Here is a 20,195-nt window from a genome sequence, read left to right as displayed (position 1 = left end):
ATTTCTCCTAGTAGTTTTATGGTCCTGGCTTTTATATTTAGATCTTTGATCCATTTTGATTTGATTCCTGTAGTTGATTCTTTGATTCTTTTGGTTATAGATATCCAGTTGTTCCAGCACCATTTGTTGAAGAGACTGTTTTGTCCCGTTAACATGGACTTGGTAGGTTTGTCAAGAACCAATTGACTGTATAGGTGAAGGTTTATTTCTGGATTCTCAGTTCTATTCCACTGATCAATGTGTATATCTTTATGTCAGTACCAAGCTGTTTTAACCACTGTAGCTTTGTAATATGTCTCAAGGTCAGGCAATGAAAGTCCTCAAATGTCGCTCTTCTTTTTTAGAATGCTTTTGGCTATTTGGGTGCACTTTCCCTTTCAAATGAATTTGATAATTGCTTTTTCTAATTCTGTAAAGTAAGCTGCTGGGATTTTTTTTTTTAAGATTTATTTTTATTTATTTCTCTCCCCCCCCCTCAGCGGTCTGTTTTCTGTGTCCATTTGTTGCGTGTTCTTGGTTTTGTCTGTTACTGTTATTGTCAGCGGCACAGGAATCTGTGTTTCTTTTTGTTGCATCATCTTGTTGTGTCAGCTCTCCGTGTGTGCAGCACCATTCTTGGGCAGGCTGCGCTTTCTTTCGCGCTGGGCAGCTCTCCTTATGGGGCGCACTCCTTGCGCGTGGGGTACCCCTATGCGGACACACCCCTGCGTGGCACAGCACTCCTTGCGCACATCAGCACCGCGCATGGGCCAGCTCCACATGGGTTAAGGAGGCCCAAGGTTTGAACTGCAGACCTCTCATGTGGTAGACAGACACCCTAACCACTGGGTCAAGTTCGCTTCTCAGCTGCTGGGATTTTGATTGGTATTGCATTGAATCTATAAATCAGTTTGAATAAGACAGACATCTTCACGATATTTATTCTTTCAATCCATGAACACAGAATGTCTTTCCATTTGTTTAGGTCTTTTTAAATTTCTTTTAGTATTGGTTGTAGTTTTCTGCATATATATTCTGTACTTCTTTGGTTAAATTAATTCCTAGGTATTTGAGTCTTTTAGTTGCTACTGAAAATGGAATTTTCCCTGATTTCCTCCTCAGATTGTTCAGTACCAGTGTGCAAAAACATTATTATTTTTGTGCGTTGATCTTGTATCCTGCCACTTTGCTGAACTAATTTAGTAGCTCAAGTAGCTTTCTTTTCTAGGTTCAGGACCATGTCATCTGGAAACAGTGAGAGTTTTACTTCCTCTTTTCCTATTTGGATGTCTTTAATTTTTTTTTTCTTGTCTAACTGCCCCAGCTAGAAATTCTAGTACAATATTGAATACCAATGGTGACAGTGGGCATCCTTGTCTTGTTCCTGATCTTAGAGGGAAAGCTTTCAACCTTTTCCCATTGAGCATGATTTGGCTGTATGTTTTTCATATATGTCTTTCATCATATTGGGGAATTTTCCTTCTATTCCTCTCTTTTGAAGTGTTTTTAATCAAAACAGGATGCTGGATTTTGTTGAATGCCTTTTCTGTGCCAAATGAGATTATCACGTGTTTTTTTTCTCCTCAATTTGTTAATGTGGTGTATTACATTGATTGATTTTCTTATGTTGAACCAGCCTTGCATACCAGGAATAAATCCCACTTGGTCGTGATGTGTAAGTTTTTTGATATGCTGTTGGATTCAATTTGCAAGTATTTTTTTGAGAATTTTTACATCTATGATCATTAGAGAGATTGGTCTGTAATTTTCTTTTCTTGTAGAATCTTTTTATCTGGCTTTGGTATTAGGGTGATCTTGGCTTCATAAAATGTGTAGGGTAATTTTCCCTCCTCTTCAATTTTTTGAAAGAGTTTACACAGAATTGGTGTTAATTCTTTCCAAAATGCTTGGTAGAATTCATGTGGTCCTGGACTCTTCTTTGCTGGGAGATTTTGATGACAGATTCAATCTCTTTAAATGTGATTGGTCTGTTAAGTTCTTGCATTTCTTGTAGTGTCAGTGTAGGCTGGTTATGCATTTCTAAGAATTTTTCTACTTCACTAGGCTGTCTAGTTTGTTGGCATATAGTTTCTCACAATATCATCTTCTGATTCTTTTTATTTCTGTGGGATCAGTTGTAACTGCCTCCCTTTCATTTCTGATTGTATTTATTTGCATTTTCTCTCTTTTTTTGTTGTTAGTCTAGCTAGGGGTTTGTCAATTTTATTGATCTTCTCAAAGAACCAGCTGTTGACATTGTTGATTTTCTGTATTGTTTTTTCTGTTGTTGTTGTTCTCAGTTTTATTTATTTTGCTCTAATCTTCATTATTTCCTTCTGCTTGGTTTGGATTGGTTTGCTGTTCTTTTTCTAGTTTCTCTAGTTGTTCAGTTAAATCTTTGAGTTTAGCTCTTTCTTCTTTTTTAATATAGGCATTTAGGGCTATAAATTTCCTTCTTAAGACCGACTTCACTGTATCCCATAGGTTGTGAGAAGCTGTATTCTCGTTTTCATTTGTCTCAATATATTTACTGATTTCACTTTCAATTTCTTTGACCTACTGATTATTTAGGAATGTGTTGTTCAGCCTCCACACATTTGAGACAATTTACCTTTTCCTGTCTATTATTGATTTCCACTTTCATTCCATTATGATCTGAGCAGGTGCTTTTTATATTTTCAGTCTTTTTATATTCATTGAGAGCTGCATTGTGCCCTAACATGTGTTCTATCCTGGAGAAAGACCCATGGGCACTTGAGAAGAATGTATAACCTGCTGAATTTGGATGCAGTGTTCTGAATATGTCTGTTAGGTCTAACTTGTTTATCGTATTGTTCAAGTTCTCGATTCCTTGTTGATCTTCTGTCTAGTTGTTCTACCTAATGATGTGAGTGGGGTGTTGAAGTCTCCAATGATTATTGTAGAGATGTCTATTTCTCCCTTCAGTTTTGCCAGAGTTTGTCTCATGTATTTGGGGCATCCTGGTTGGGTACATAGATATTTATGACTATTATAATCTTCCTGGTGTATTGTCCCTTTTATTAATACATAATGGCCTTCTATATCTCTTATAACATTTTTGGCATTTAAAGCATGTTTTGTCTGATATTAGTATAGCTAGCCTTGCTCTTTTTTGGTTACTATTAGCATGGAGTATCTTTTTCCAACCGTTTACTTTTAGCCATTTGTATCCCTGAGTCTAAAGTGAGTTTCTTATAAGCAGCATATGGATGCTCAAGTTCTTTATCCATTCTTTCAGCCTATATCTTCTGATTGGGGAATTTAATCCAATGATATTACTGTAAATGCACTATTTACTTCCAGCATTTTATTCTGTTTTTCATATGTCATATCATATTTTTGTCTGTCTTTTTACTCTTTTGGTTATTCTTTCTGCTATTGTTCCTTCTATACTCTCTTCCAAGCATGTCTCTCCTTGTCTTTTTCTTTCAGGTTCTAAGGCTTCCTTTAATATTTCCTGAAAAGGTGGATTCTTTTTGCAGCTCTCTTAGTTTCTGTTTGTTTGTGAGTGTTTTATACTCACCTTCATATGTGAAGGACAATTTTGTAAGATAAAGAGTTCTTGGCTGGCAGGTTTTCTCTCTCAGTATTCTAATTGAATCATACCACTGTGTTCTCACCTCCATGGTTTCTGAAGAGAAATCTGCACTAAGTCTTACTGGATGTCCCTTGTATGTGATATTTTGCTTCTTCGAGAATTTTTTATCTTTGACATTTGACATTCTGAGTAGTATGTGTCTTGGGGTAGGTCTGTTCAGATTTATTCTGATTGGGGTACAGTGTGCTTCTTGGACATAAATTCTTTTCTTACATGACAGTTGGGAAATTTCAGCTATTACTTCCTCAAATACTCTTTCTGCCACTTTTCCCTTCGCTTCTCTTTCTGGAATTCCTATGACACGTATGTTGTTGCATTTTGTGTTGTCATTCAACTCTCTGAGCCCCTGCTCAATGTTTTATATTCTTTCCTCTCTTCAATTTTAGCCATTTTGTCTTTGGTATCACTTATTCTTTCTTCTATCATTTTAAGTCTGCTGTTGTAGGTCTGAAGTGTGTTTTTGATCTCACCTATTATGCCTATTATGTTTTTCATTCCCATGAGCTCTGTTACTTTTCTGTTCAGGATTTCAAATTCTTCTTTGTGCTCACTCAATGTCTTCCTCTTTTTTTCTTTTTTTCAAGATTATTTAATTATTTCTCTCCCCTTTCCCCTCCCCACCCAGTTGTCTGCTCTCTGTGTCCATTTGCTGTGTGTTCTTCTGTGACCACGTCTATGCTTATCAGTGGCACTGGGAATCTGTGTTTCTTTTTTTTTTTGTTGCATCATCTTGTTGTGTCAGCTCTCCGTGTGTGCAGCGCCATTCTTGGGCAGGCTGCACTTTTTTTTTGCGCTGGGCAGCTCTCAGTGTAGGTGGTTCTTGTATTTCTAGGAATTTGTTCATCTCCTCTACATTGTCTAGCTTTTTGGCATACAGTTGTTCATAGTATACTCTTATGATCTCTCTTATTTCTGCAGATTGTCCCCCATCTCATTTCTGATATTTGCTTATTCCCCCCCCTTTTTTTTTTGTCATCTGTCTTGCTAAGGATTTGTTTTTGTTGATCTTCTCAAAGAACCCACTTTTGTTTTTGTTGATTTTCTATATTGTTTTGCTCTTGAATTCATTTATTTGTTTGTGGTTTGTTGTTTTTTTCTTTTAGGAGATTCTGAGAACCAAACCTGGGACCTCCCATGTGGGAAGCAGGCATCCAATTGCTTGAGCCACATCCATTCCCCCAGTGTCTTCTTAATATCCTTTATTTCTTAGTCATATTTTCTTTAAATTCTTTGAATTGATTTAGGAGACCTGTGTGATTATCACTGATTAATTGTCTGATTAATTGTCTTAAATCCGGTATCTCTTCAGGATATTTGGTTTGTTCCTTTGGCTGGGCCATGTCTTCCTGTTTTCTAGTATGTCTTGTAATTTTTTGCTGATGTCGCATCTGAACATGTTGGTGAACTTATTCTGATGACCAATTTCTCTCTCTTGCCTATTTTTTTCCCACAGCTCTTTTTTTTTAATTTTTTTTAAAGATTTATTTTTATTTATTTAATTCCCCTCCCCCGGTTGTCTGTTTTCTGGGTCTTTTTGCTGCGTCTTGTTTCTTTGTCCGCTTCTGTTGTCGTCAGCGGCTCGGGAAGTGTGGGCGGCGCCATTCCTCGGCAGGCTGCTCCCTCCTTCGCGCTGGGCGGCTCTCCTTATGGGTGCACTCCTTGCGCGTGGGGCTCCCCTACGCGGGGGACACCCCTGTGTGGCACGGCACTCCTTGCGCGCATCAGCACTGCGCATGGGCCAGCTCCACACGAGTCAAGGAGGCCCGGGGCTTGAACCGCGGACCTCCCATGTGGTAGACGGACGCCCTAACCACTGGGCCAAAGTCCGTTTCCCTCCCACAGCTCTTATTTGACATTTGTTTCAGCTTATTCTAAGCCTTTAAAATCGCCCAGCCTAAGTTATCAAAATCAGGCCAGGGACTCACTAATGGACTCAGATTTTCTTCCAGGGATTAGGATCAGAGAGAGAGAGAGAGATTTTGTCCCTGCAATTTCCATACCAGTCAGCAGATGGTGCTCATCAATACTCCTTTCCACAGAGGTGTTTTGGTCTCAGCTTTCCTGTACTCCTGTGTTGAATCTCCAGAGTGGACATTAAAGCAGGTTCTGCTGGCCAAATTCGCTGAAGAAAAGCCACCCGACTCCCCCTCCCTTTTCTCTTGAAACAGCTGACAGTGAAGATGTCTGTTCCCCTCTCAGTCGGCTGCAGTGAGCCAGGGGTTTTACCCCAACTTAATATCTTGGAGGTAGGGGATGGGAGCCCTTCCCGGCCTCCATGGGGGCTTGGTAACTCACATTTGTTGTTTCAGGTTCTTCGTCTCTGTCCTGCACCCTCCTGGGAGTTGTGTATCACTGGTCTGTTGATCCCCAAAGCAGTTCCTTAGACAGTTTTTTGCTCTTTTTTTGTTGTTTTTAAGAGATCATTGAGCCCTGCCTGTTAGTCCAATGCCATCTTCCCACAACCTCCCCATTAACTACATTTTAATGCCTTAATATTTTCTCCAGTTTAAAGGTATATGCATTTTTTTGCAATAAATTATAAAGAGTTTTATTTTCAATTTAAATTCTTTTAAACCTTCTTTTATAGTTTGACAACTATATACATATTATATATATATATATTTATTAGAGAAGTTGTGAACTTAAAAACAATCATGCAAATGTGCAGAATTCCCACACAATATGCCCCTCCACCAACATGTTACATTGTTGTGGAACATTTGTTATACATCCAGATATATATTATAGGAATTTTAATATGTAAAACAGGATCTAAATTTTGCAGTCAATTGTAAATTTTGTGGTAAAGGATATATTTTTTCTCAAAAACATTTAAAAGCAAAGAAATACCTTAATATATCAATAATAGCTCTGTTTACTCCATGCTTTTCCTGCCACTAGAAAATTAATCATTTGCCATGTATTCATTTATTCAAGGCTAAAAGCCAGGACTAATGCCTAGTTTGCAGTCTCCAGCTATTCCTGAACCATTTATTTGTGAGAAATATATGAAAGACCAGGATCACTGGAGCAATGTCTATATTACATAGGAATAATGTTATGTATGATATTTTGCATTAGCATGTTGTTTTATCATAAATCTTTACTATAAAAATCTCATGTAATAGACTGTGGTAATTTGCTTGATTCAAGTTCTATACAGAGGGGAAGGAAAGAGAATTCTTAATTAGAAAACTTATACTGGCAAAAATAATGTCATTGTTAAGATGCCTGTTCTAGAATGGTTGGATTCCATGGTCTAAGGTCTGACCAGTTTTTGAATATGCTATCTGCAGTGGTGCAAGGAGAAAAACACTCTAAACTATCTAATATTAGAAGCTTCTAGTTTTCTTTGTATAGCCCTAACAGGGTACCATACTCAGGTACTTAAAATATTTTTGATGATAATGGAAATGCTTTCTAAAGATTGAACTGGAGTGAAAATGTGTGATATGTAGAAACTCTGACATGATTAAAGATTTTTTTATAACCTTTTGTTTCAAAAGTGTCAGTGGACATTTATTCATGAGAACACCTGCTTCAGTAATTTAGCATCAAGCAGGGTATATGTTTTAAGGTCCTTTAAATTTTGTGGTAATAATATGTTATTAACCCAGCAAGACTGAGTAAAAGGCTGAGAACAAAAAAACAATTTCTTCCAGATCATGCTAACTTTTTAAGGTGAAAATAAGAGAATAAAAGATATGCTTAATGGTACAGATTGTACTTAATAGAACAGGACTGAACAAGTTGGCTTAATTAGAGAAAATCACCTATTAGCTAAATGATGACTTTGAAAAATTTCAAGGTATAATATGTGTGTTCTTGGTACACGAGTTCCTATGATTATATAATTAATGAGCATCTAACTTAAGATTTTATGTTTTTATTTCTTCCTTTTAAACTCTATACTCTGGAAAAGATCAGAGTTATTTAGTAAACTACAGAGTATATTACTGTCCTTTATTTTCATTTGCTCTATTTTTTACAATGTTACCCTTTCCTGATAAAATCTTTGGTTCTTGGTTTCAGAGATTTGGAAGCTTTTTTCCTTAAATCTAGAAAATGAATATTTAGTAATTTTTCTGTTTTGTGCAGGTAAAAAATACTTTCTGATTATTTTATTCCTTTAAAGATAAAAGCAGTGGAACTTGTAAGCGAAAACATTCCACACAGCTATTTCCTAAGATAGAAAACTCTCCTGGGTCTCAGTGGAGACAAAATTATCTAACTGACATAAAAAGGTTGATAAATTACCGAGAGGAAGGGACCATAAAATTACCTACATACCAATAAGCATCCTCACAATCTCACCTTTGCTGAGACTAAGCTTAAATTAAAACCAACCTATCTTGCTATTAGGAAGCAGGGTAAAAAGCAAGGCTGGGGACCCTCCAGTGCCCAACTTCATTTCACATATCTTAGTTAAGTACTTAAAAGCAATATGGGGAAGTGGACTTGGCCCAGTGGTTAGGGCGTCTGTCTACCACATGGGAGGTCTGCGGTTCAAATCCCGGGCCTCCTTGACCCATGTGGAGCTGGTCCATGTGCAGCGCTGATGTGCGCAAGGAGTGCCCTGCCACGCAGGGGTGTCCCCCGCATAGGGGAGCCCCACATGCAAGGAGTGCGCCCCGTAAAGAGAGCCGCCCAGCGCGAAAGAAAGTGCAGCCTGTCCAGGAATGGTGCCGCACACACGGAGGGCTGACACAACAAGATGATGCAACAAAAAGAAACACAGATTCCCCTGCTGCTAACAACAACAGAAGTGGACAAAGAAGAACACACAGCAAATAGACACAGAGAACAGACAACCAGGGTGGGGGGGGAGGGGAGAGAAATAAATAAATAAATAAATCTTTTTTTTTTTTTAAAGCATTATGTTTGGGTAGGAGGAGGGTAGATAGAAAGGGTGGGAGATAACTTTCTCCAAAAGGCTTTCTAAACTTGACGGTGTAATAATGAAAGGAAAAAACAGTAGGATTGATTTTATAAAAAATTAACTGGATTTAATATCAAACACCATCAATAAACCAAAAAGACAAATCACAAACTAGAAAAAAATATTTGCAATATATATATAATAATAAAAGCATCAATAGTCTTGAAAATATAAAGAGCTCCTCAAAATAAGAAAAAGATAATCAAAAGAAAAAGTGGACAGAGTATGAAAAGACAAGTCACCATATATCCCTATCTACCTTTTATCCATACATATATGAATGCCAATATGAAAGTATTTTACCTTCAATAGTAGTCAAAGAAACGAAAATACTGAAGCAATAATAATATGAAAATGTTTTACCTGTCAACTTGGCAACATAAAAAAAAATAAGATGCAGGAAAACAGGCACATTTTTGGTGCAACCTTTCTGAAAGGGCAATTTAGTAATAGTCTTCAAAATGTGCATTCTACTTTTAGGTATTTCACCTGAGTATCATGTATGTGTGCAAAGATTTAGCTACAAGGATGTTCACTGAAGCACTGTTTATAGTCATGGCAAACTGGAAACAACTTGAATGTACAGTAATAGAGAAGGAGCTAAATAGATTCTAGCTTATGGTTCATCGTAGAATATCATGTGCCCTTTACAAAATGACAATACAGAATGGCAGTCCTTAACCAGGGATACACATCAAGTTCACCTGTGGAACTTTAAAAAAAAACCAAGTGACTGACACCCAGAAATTCTGATTTAATAAGTCCAAATCTAAGGTATACTCCCAGTTGAGAACTACTGCTGTAGAACATTTAGTGACATGGAAAATGCTCACATATATTGCAAAAATGCAAAAAAAAAAAAAAAAAGTCAGAAAAACACAATAATTACATTACTGTTAAGAAGGAAAAAACCATGCCCTTTCTTTTCCGACATTATGGCAGACTTGAGATCCTCAATGTCCTACTGAAGAGAATTTAAAAGCTATATAAAAATGCTGAAAGAACAATTGCACATGCTTGAATAGAGAAGAGACTAGATGGCTGTCCATGAACAATATTAATGGTGGTTATCTTCAGGTGATGGAATATATATAGACTACTTTTCTTTTATCCTCTGTGATTTTCTCCTATCAAATTGTTAAAATAATATGACTTTTCTTATTAGAAAAATAAAGTGCCCCCTTAAAAATTGCAAGCTCATTTAGAAAGAAAATGTCTGAAGTTATAAGAGGAATTCAACAATTGTAAACAGTGCTTTATCTGTTCCTGAAACAGCCTTTCACTCAGGTTTAAATTCTCTCTATATATTAAGTCCTAACCAAGTTCCAAATATTTCAACATTTTTATGTGATTATAAAAAAAGATAAAGTTCAACAAAGCAAACACTGACTGAAAGGTAAGCTTTGTACACTGTAGCCGCACTAATCTTTTAGATAGTGTAGGCAAGGCAATCTGTCAATGTCTAACATACCCCAGGTACAAAAATGCAAAACACAAATACAAGTATTTAACAAGCAGGAAGACAAAGCAAAGGAAAAGGAATGTACCTCCCCATTTCTTACAGATGGTTCCACAGTGGCCTTTGTCTCCTCAAGTAGACTTGACCCATTTGCACTCAGCTTCCCAAGGGATGCTGCCTTCAGTAGCTCATCCATTTTCTTCCTAGTTTCCTCCTTTGCGAGAGCCAGCTCTCTCGTTCGGATCTCTCCATGGTGCCAACGCTGCCATTCTGTAAAGCTGTGTCTAAGAACTTGTTTCCGGTTATACTCAGCGGCCAGTTGTTGTTTCCTAAGCAACAAAGCCACTTCCATTAAAACAAAGAAGTCACTAATAGTCAGTCCGTCCCAGAAATGTCCCATCTTAGTTTCAGCTAATTCTTTCATATTAAGCTACATGGAACGGCTATAACCCCAGTGGAAAGGCTTTGGCACCTCAAGACATTTCTTTGGAAGAAAGAGTGACTGTACTGTTCTATCACATCCGAAAGACATATTAAATGTTTTGATTACCAAACAGTAGTTACTGACAGCTTTTGCATAAGAATGAACAAAAAAAAATAGGTATATAAATAACTACTTTTGAAAAGATGAATACATGAAGGGAGGAGATACTCAACTATGCTGGGAAATCAAAGAAAGACGAAGGCTAGCAGAAAGCAAAAGGAACAAAACCATACCACTTAACAAGTGAATTGTCAATAATTAAGTGTAAGACTTACAAAAGTCAAAGTGAAACCATGAGGGTGGATCTTATGAAAAAAGAATGAACATGTTCATTCAAAACAAGGACTCATTTACCAAACCCTTACACTGAATGGCTGTCTTGTGAAGCTACTTGCTAAACAGCAGACATGTGTGAAAAGTGAAGACTAGGCACTTGCTCTCACGGAATTCATGGTCTCATAGGGGTCTTGTTCATGTGTTTCCTTAGGTAGAACTCCCTTTGATTCCTGGAAGCTTTATGAATGTTAAAGGACAAGATTGAGTGGAGTCAGGAAGCAGTGTCACTGCCAACCATTTCCTTCTCCAAAGGGAATTTTCATTAGGAGGTTTATTGATGGCAGCCAGTCAATAATTAAAGCACAGAGGTCTTTAAGATCTTTAAGAGGATTATTGTCCTTGAAGAAGTGAGCAACAGAGCTTAAAGGTTATTATATTGTATCGGGGTCAACTTTGAGGTTTAAAATCTAATATTGTTTAGGTATCCACTTAATTTTGTCTTGTAAAGGTGACTGTAATACATTCTGTACAACACTTTGCTTATCTATTTCTGTTAAATACATATAATGCTCAACTCTCCTCATGGACTCTTGGGGTATATCTAGAACATAATAAAGTTAAGCCAATGAGTCAAAAGAACATTTCCACCATTTTTAAATGCTTAAGTGACTTTTTAACCTATTAACTACCATATATAGCAGGAAAAATCTTTACACTGGGCTCAATATATAAGTGTATGTGTTTGTATGTGTGGATGAAACAAAAGTATAAATAACTGAAATGAAAATTTCACCAAACAATATTTACCCTTACTATGAGAGATACACTCTGATACTTTCTATTTTAGTCTGTTCCAGTTCTTAAAAAAGGCTTATATTGAGCCTGATTTCAGGACCCATTAATGGATTAAACTCTTAGTTTGAAAAAGACTACTCTATAGTCATAGAATGTAATGTGTCAGAGGAGTTGGATGAAACAACCAAATAGAGTTGAGCCAACTGAAATAATGAATTTCAGGATAAACACTAATAGCAACTGTGCCAACAGCATATTTCATTATATTTAATTGCTTCCTTCTAATTTTCTGATCATAGGTACTCAATAAAAAATACTTGGCTGGCCTGGTGATTTTTTGTAATAAAAGTACATTATAGGGATAATAAATATTTCTATGTAATATTTTACCTTGATGGAAGTAAACTGAGTATCTGACACTGAACAACTTGGGAATAAAAATTTTAGAAGAAATAAGCATAATAAATCGGTGACAATATACGTAAAATAACTCCAAAAAATCGTTGTATAAATAGTGGGGAGGGGACCTACAATACTTAAATTAAATGAGTCAAAATCATAAATTTCCACAGGACAGAGGATGTATATGGCTCTGTCTGATTAATGTGAAATTCAATTTACATCAATCTGCTCAGGAAGGAGGAGTGTGAAATTTACCTGATGTGTTAATTTCATGTTTTTACAGCACAAACAGCCAAAGAGGCCTTGGGGTTTTGACTGTCAGTGAGTAGATTATTTGGACACTATGAAAAGGCAAAGAGAAAAAATATTTCTTTAAATATTACAAAAATACTAAGTATAAATTAAAAGCTCATGTTCACCATCATGTTTGGTGCCAACTCTGTAATAGTTATATAGGGAGGAAACAGTTGTGGGTCAAGAAATTGGGTTCCTGCCTATCACCTGGGAAGTCCTGGGTTCAGTTCCTCATGCCTCCTGGAGAAATTGAGCTGGCACGATGGGCAGGCACAGTGAGCTGACGCAGTAAAATGACACAACGAGGAAAGACAATGAGAGACACAACAAACCAGGGAGCTGAGGTGGCTCCAGTGATTGAGCGCCTCTCTCCCACATGAGAGGTCCCAGATTTGGCTCCTGGTGACTCCTAAAGAGAAGACGAGCAGACACAGAAAGTGCACAGCAAATGGACACAGAGTAGACAGGGACTGTAAACAACATGAGGAAAAGTAAATAAATAAAATAAATCTTTAAAAAAAACTATTTATGTAGGGAATTTGAAAATGTATTTAAGAGGCTATGTTTGTGGGTAGAAACATAGAAGCTAGGGACACAGAGACAAGGCTGGTTCCCACTCCTGCTCCCTTGCCATTTCCTTCAGGAGCATAACAGTATTCTAGATAAGCCACTTTCTATACTTTTTTTAAAAGGGTGCTATTTTGTAAATATTTTTGAAAATGAAAAATCTAGCAAATTTCTTAAGAGTAGCTCAGTCAAATGTAATTTGTTGTGCTCCAGGTGATGAAAAAATTAAGGACCGAGTTCCTTTCATGGAAAATATGCTGCCCCAATATGCTTCTAAGATGAAATCAAGGAATTTCTGGCAAGAGTATGTAAACTTATCATCACAATTATGTTTGCTAGAGAAAGGCTATCTCTACAGAGATGAGAACATGAAATACAGAAAGTTTGACTATGACTTCAGAATCAACACCTCAGCTGACACTTAGATTACTGATGTGTGTTCTAGAAAACAGAAGTCAGAACAGTAATTAGATATGGGTCACTGGGCAAGCAACTGAAAGTTTCTAAGCCTCAGATTCCCCCTCAAAATGGTGTGTACACTGCCTATGATATGGGTCTTTTTGTTTGTTTGAGAATCTAAATAAAAAGGAACCTGAGAACATAGAACAAAGTTCACATACAAAGTAATAGCAGTATCTCAGAACAAGCAGTATCTCATCTCAGAACAAGCCTACTAGATATCTAAAAAGTATCCTGAATTTTAAAAAGGAAATCAGAAATAACAATCACATACTAGTGATCTGATTGAGCACCAAAATCTGAAGCAGATTATAAAAACAGCAGTGACACTAACAGCTGCATTTGGGATAAGCAGGTTCAGCAGGAATGGGAATGAATTTAATAATGCACAGGGAACAAATGGAAGATAACAGTATTTTGCTTTGAAGAGCTTTAGAGCAAGCCAGGCAATGCAAGTCAAGTCCTCCTGACTCTCGGATAGATAAATCAGGAGCTTTACCAGCAGCATATATCATGCACACTTGCTTTCACATCGCTCACCTGGATACCAAGTGAGCCTGGAGGGATGGACAATCTAACATGATTAATGGAGGCACCCATAATCAATTAAGAGAGACAATGCTGAAATCAGGAGTACTGAGTATAGGGAATACCTGTCAGCCTATTTCCAGTTCAGTCCCACTTCCCCTCCCTCCGCCATGTAACCAGTGGCTCACCCCAGGCTGTTTCCACACAAACCTGCCTAAATGCCTGTTTAAGTTTTCCCCAAACTTAAAAATGTCCAACTCTACTTCGCCACATTTAGTCTTTCTCAGAGATGGGTCCATGAAGTCCTATTTTTAGAAAGTCTTTCAGGAAATTATAATGCATGGTAGTCAAGTCTATGTCATTCTGAAGTATTTATTTTATAGTGCTGTCTGTGGCAATGATTTTTAGTATTTGGTTGCGATTTTTTAACTTCCCCACTGTAGAAGACTGAATTACTTACCCCAACCTAGATTTGTTCTTATCTTAATCCATATTCTTGCAGATGTGAGCCCACTGTCAATAGGGCCCCTTTAAGACATTATTTTTAGTTAAGGTGTGGCCCAACTGTCTGAGGGTGAGTCTCACACTAGATTACTGGAGGCCTTATAAAGAGAAACCCACAGGAAGGTGCTAGATGCAGGAAGTCAGTGGAAACCAGAAGAGAATGAAGAGGAAAAGGCCATGTGATGGGACCAGAAATATAATACCGGTCAAGGAACCCAAGAATGGCCAGCCACCAGAAATAGAGACTCTAGGATATCTTGATTTTGGACTACTTCTAGCCTCAAAACTGTGAGCCAATAATTTCCCATTGTTTAAGCCAATCCATTGTGTGGTATTCATCACAGAAGACTAGGAAACTAAGACACTCAGACTGTAAATACCAAAAGGGCAAGGAGAGTGTTTATTACTGTTTTTAGCCCCCCTCCCAGTACTTAGAAGTACACAAGCATCAGTAAAGGTGGTGGACTGAATGAATATATTCCATCAAATAGAATGAATGAATGAATAAATGATGAACAAACAGATGACATGGTTTGAGGGATGCCAAAGGGCCAATTTTTACACTGGCCTGCCATGTACCTCTAAATCCCTGTCACATTTTTGGGTACTGCTTCCAGACAATACCTGTTAAAGTATAAATATGTATCCCAGGTGGGATAACATATCCATTGAGCATAATAGAAACAAAGCATGAGGGTCTTGAGGGATAAAGGGAAGAGATAAGGAAATGTTCTAGGAAGGATCATAGTACTGGTGTAACACAGCACAGGATCAAAGACAACGCGGAGGTTAATTAAGGGAAGGACAAAGGCATTTCCCAGGAAAGGAGAAATCCAGGAAGCAGGGCTGGGAATAGATGGTGGAAGATGTTGAAAAGCAAACCCAGCTTCTTCCCAATTTCATCTAGGGATGATGCTTAATTCAAGGAGGAAGGAAAAGAGGAAGAACAGAAGATGTGGGACCAACATTCACAAGTGATTATGCTAAGGAAATTGAAAATAAGGTTCAAATTCTAGTACCTCCATGTCAGAAGGTATAACCTAGTAAGTGTCTGAGAATTTTGTTATTTTACCTCAAATAAGTGGAACCTCAGAGTTTGGAGATCTGTTTGTTAATGCTGAAATTGTACTATAATATTATAATTCAATAACATATTGAATCTTTATTACACCATTTCCATATCCACCTTAAGAGAAAAGTAAAGACAGATAAAATCATGACCAGAATTCCTATTAGGGAATGCTAGATCTATTTTTAAAAGAAATACTTGGACAAGTCCCCTAGAGTGGAGGTGAGACTCTGACCAAGGGCTCAGTAAGAAAAGATGGTTGCTAAATTATGAATAAGAGGAAAAGAGGGATTTGTTGTTGTTCTACAGAGGGAATAGGAAGATGTCCACAAGGCTGGGCATGGCATGGGGTCAGGCCAGCAAGGGAAAACCCAAGTGGCAAAGGCAAATGTGGAGGTAGGAGCTGGAAGATGAGGAGAAAGCTGATGTCTGAGGAACACATAACAAATGATTTCCACGTCCAGGTGGGTAGGCAACAGAATCACCAGTGTTTTGTCATTCTGGTTAAAGTTAAGTTTCTATGATGCATAACAAATGTTCTCACCTGTCCCTTGAGCTCATTATTGAAAAATACGCTGGGAAACCCTGTCAGGTTAAATTGCAAGAGAGGAGTTTTGAAGCAACTGAGCTCTTCATTCAGACACTGGCCCACTTCTTATTCAACAAATAGGTATTTGGTGTCCATTTAGGCAATGAGAGAACCCTAATGAGCCAGCGCCTATATCCACTAGCTTGCTGACATTTCTTGGTTTCTGCTTGCAGCAGCTACCCTTCAGGTTCTCCCTTCCATCTCTAATATCCCAACCATCTCTAAACAAAATCACCCAATTTAATTTTCTAAAACAATCTCTAGGTCAAAGTGCAAATATGCAGAAAGCCAGGATTTGTGGGAAAGGAAGGTTTGTGTCTAACACCTTTCTTCTCATATGTTTCTAGTATGACTTGACATTTGTTAATTACCACTTTTATTCTTCATCTCAACCATCTAAAGTAAATTGCAATATAATTGAAAAACAGGCAATCTTAGGGAACCATAAACTAGATACTATTTGTTTTAACATAGGAGCAGTGTGATAGAGGAAAAGTATCTGACTCAGAATCAAAGACAAGTCCTGGTCTTGCTACTCAGCTCTGTGACCTTGAGAGAGTGTTTACCCTCTCTGGGTCCTACTTTTTGTCACCCATGAAGAGGGGCTGGGTCAGATGATCCTTGAGATGTCTTCCTGCTCTAAGATTTTTTTGCTCCAAAGCTTTGTTATATAGTATTTTAATTTAAATATTTTATAACTCTAGCAGTTTAAAAAACTTAGTACTCATTCTGAACATTTAAAAGTAGACACTTGAAAAAAATTTAAAGATACGAGACAAAGTTCTGAAAAAACTTAAAAAATTTTTATATTTAAGCAATTTCATTTGAATGAAATCTTAAATTACCCAGATTTTTGTTCAAGTCTTTTTAGCTGTTTTTACATTCCCATTTCTGTCCTCACTCATGTTGCTTCTCATTTACAGCATCTCCATGTATCAGTTTCCCTTCTTTATCCAACAAATCCTGCCCGCCATTTCTTTTCAGTAAGTTATCATCCTAATTCCTTATAACAACCACTAAGCCCAATGAATTTAGAGCACAAATTATGAGTGAGTTTTCTACACTGATGTTTGTTTTTTCACTAAAGATTTTCCCTAGCATAAATAGGGAAAGAAGAATTGACTAGGTCATGCTCCTGCTTAATACCTTCCAGAATTCACCTTTATTTTTCAAAGAATACCTAAACTCCTTGTCCTGGTATTCGAGGTCTTTCACAAGTTGTGAACTTGACAACCATATGCTTGGTGATCTCCAGCCAATCTGGATGGCTACATTTCATGCCATCTCCTTGGTCTTCCCATCTCCACTTAGGGACATCCTACTAACCATGCAGAGCCCAATTTCTTGATAAAGACTTCTCTGGAACTCTGAAGGAGCCTCCTCAGTCACAGTGGTACTTTTCTCTGCTGAGCTCTAAGAGGATGCATTATTCAGTTTATAACGCTATTCAACACCTGTAATGTTCCTAATTCTTGTTTTCTCCACAAAAGTGTGAGCTATTTGAGAAAAAAAAGTGTCATGTGCAAGTTTCCTAAGTCTTCTTTATCCCAGAGTCTGATGCTACCACATAGTTGCACCATTCCCAGGAGTGCCATTCCTTCTATACAACATTTCCATGTATCTTCATTCAATTTTTTTATCCTAAATGAATGTCAGAGTTGCCTATAGAGGACTATAAGAACTTGAACACTGCCACTCAACCACGAAACAAATGGTCCCAGCTGTATCTATGATTTCAATTCAAGACTGTAAAGTTAAACTTGGAAATGAGAAGAAGGAAACGTATTTAATTTTAAGATGCGGGAACAAAGAAAGTTTAATTTGAAGACAAATTTTGCATCATTCACAAACATAAGAGGGACCTGATACAAAGGTGTCAAAACCTCTAAATAAGACATGGAACAAAAGATGGGGAAGTGGGAGAAATCCATCTTGGCAGGTCTGCTCTCCCAGACTAATATTCCCTGTATCCCTAACAGTTTCTGTGAAAAGAACTGTTTTTATCAATGAGAATTACTAGTATATAAAACAAACTCTCTTTTTTGAACTGTAAGAAGGTCACAGGTGCAATGCTACTACTACACCATAGAGCAAGGAAAAAGCCTAATACCTGCTTCTTTTGAAAAAAGGAAAGCATGTACATTAGCATATTTTAATCAAATAATTTGCTTATAATTTTCAGTTAAATTTTTTCAGTTTGAGATGTAATACAGAAACACAGTGATTCCCATACTTTATAAGTGGCTACGATGATTCCAGAGAACAGCCCTTTTAGAGTTTATTACTCAATTCTTCAGAAGGCAGAAGTCCTAAAAAAAAAAAACCTACTAGAAGGATTTCAGTGATACCTGTTTTCTTCCCTGAGGTCATATTCCATGGCTTGAGTCTCCCGCTCCAGCTTCTGGGATCTTGTATAGTCTCTCCAGGCTCTCAGGACCTTCAGTTGAAACTTCCAGTTGGACAAGGTCCCAGCTTTCCCCAGCTCAATCCTATGATCCAGAATCAGCTTGTGCCAAGCAGAGAAATATCGTTTTTGACACTGCATTGGAAACATTTGGAAAATCACCACCAATTAACACCAGTGTTTCTGATATCTAGTATCAAGAGACCTCTCCCCTCAGATTTCCCCCTCACAGTTTTTCTAATAAATCTAGGAATGTTATCTTGATGAAGGGTCAGAACACAGTTTCTTTATGCTAATAGTGACTGAGGCGCGCTCAGCATCACAACTTAAACTAAAATACTCTATTTTGACTGTAAGACACCAGTCCTGTGGGGGAATTGGAGTAACAGTCACATCTCATTCATGATTCATTACGGGCTTGTTTGAGTGGCTTGAAACACCTGCTTCCAACATGATCTCCTCTGCTGTCTTGGAATTCAAAATACCAATCATTTAATTCATTCCTGTTACTGCTCCCACTTTCCACTCAAACATGGGAGATTTCATGAGGATGGGGGGAGGTGAGGGAACGGGGCATCTCTGGTCCCTGAAAACAAGACAGCTAAAAATAATAGCTTCAGCAGGGCTACCACTGACCATGCTAGGATGCTGATGAGCAGGCCTAGAGACAGGATGCTGAGGCTGTTGGCAATCTTCCACTAATCGCCTCTGACAGCAAATCACGCGAGGTCTACAGACCCCAAGGATGACTCCAGGACTAGCACTTTACTCGTGGTCCTATTCTAAGAAAATCTCTGAGACCTAGTCCTGCCTACATCTTCTATCTTCACAGCAAACTTTGTTTCTATTGCATCATGTTACTTTTGGCTTTTGGCCTTACACCAACCATACTGTTTCACACTTTCCTGTGTTTCAACCAATTTCTCCATCAAGTGGTGTTCTCTGCCCTCTCTCTCCTGACTACCTCAAGAGCCTCCTCTTTCAAGAAGCCCTCATAATACCAACCCCTCTCCCCAAATATAAGTGTCCCTCTACTGTACTCCTGGAGCAACCTGTGCTTTCTCCAGTCAAAATACTCATCACACTGTATTATAATTATCTCTTCACTAGTTTCCAAAAGACTATGAGCTGCTCTAATACAGGGACACAGGAATGGCAAATCTGAGATTAGCACCAAGTGTGGGGAGCAAAAAAACCAAAAGCAACCTCAGGAAGTCACCTCGCAGGAGGTACGGGTGATGCCTAATGGCCCATCTGCAGGGACTTGGCAGCCTTACCAGGGTCAGCCCCTTTTACTGCTTTCTTCTCTGTAAAAATATTAATACTTATTTCACTATTGCAGCCACTGATTTTGAATTTGGGAACTTTGAACCAAGCTGTTTAAGGTATATTCTCTACTTTTGAGAGGCTTAAAAGGAGAGAGGATATATAATAAAAAGACCAATACTACAAGGGAGGATATGCCAGAATTCTTGGAAATAGCTCATTTGGCCAGACATGTTTTGTACACAGGAATTTGGTTATATTCTCATGTAAACAAGCTACAAATTTTTTTTTTTTTACCAGTTTCATTTAAGAGATTGCTCTTAATGACTTGGTGAAATAGACTATGCATAGCTTTCTGTAATTCTAACTCCTGAAATATTTCTAACGATGAAATAATGCAAACATAATCTGCCTTGACACTATCAATAGTGTCCTTGGGTTTCCTTTCTGTGTAAAGTTCAAAGCACATTACATGTACTATTAATTATTAGATTATCATTACAAAATAGAGAGATTGCAGACATTAGTAAGATTTGCCTCATCAAGCTACAACTTCATAAAG

The 20,195-nt window shown here is 37.7% G+C and overlaps 1 protein-coding gene across 4 annotated transcripts in view; it reads right to left on the bottom strand.

Moving 5' to 3' along the window:
* The window catches only part of CCDC191 (coiled-coil domain containing 191), a 100,848-nt gene that overhangs the window by 42,552 nt on the left and 38,101 nt on the right, over window positions 1-20,195 (bottom strand). For 3 of the 4 annotated variants that reach the window (XM_004475614.4, XM_004475617.4, XM_071214810.1), the window contains 2 exons: window positions 18,312-18,502; window positions 10,085-10,325 (listed from right to left, as the gene is read on the bottom strand). In XM_004475614.4, the coding sequence (XP_004475671.2) occupies window positions 10,085-10,325; window positions 18,312-18,502 (432 nt within the window). The remainder of the gene's footprint in view (window positions 1-10,084; window positions 10,326-18,311; window positions 18,503-20,195) is intronic. The other variant, XM_004475615.4, reaches the window with a different exon arrangement.

The sequence above is a fragment of the Dasypus novemcinctus genome, chromosome 4, assembly GCF_030445035.2.
Source record: "Dasypus novemcinctus isolate mDasNov1 chromosome 4, mDasNov1.1.hap2, whole genome shotgun sequence".
NCBI classification, from domain to species: Eukaryota; Metazoa; Chordata; class Mammalia; order Cingulata; family Dasypodidae; genus Dasypus; species Dasypus novemcinctus.
This window is presented reverse-complemented; position numbering and strand designations above follow the sequence as displayed.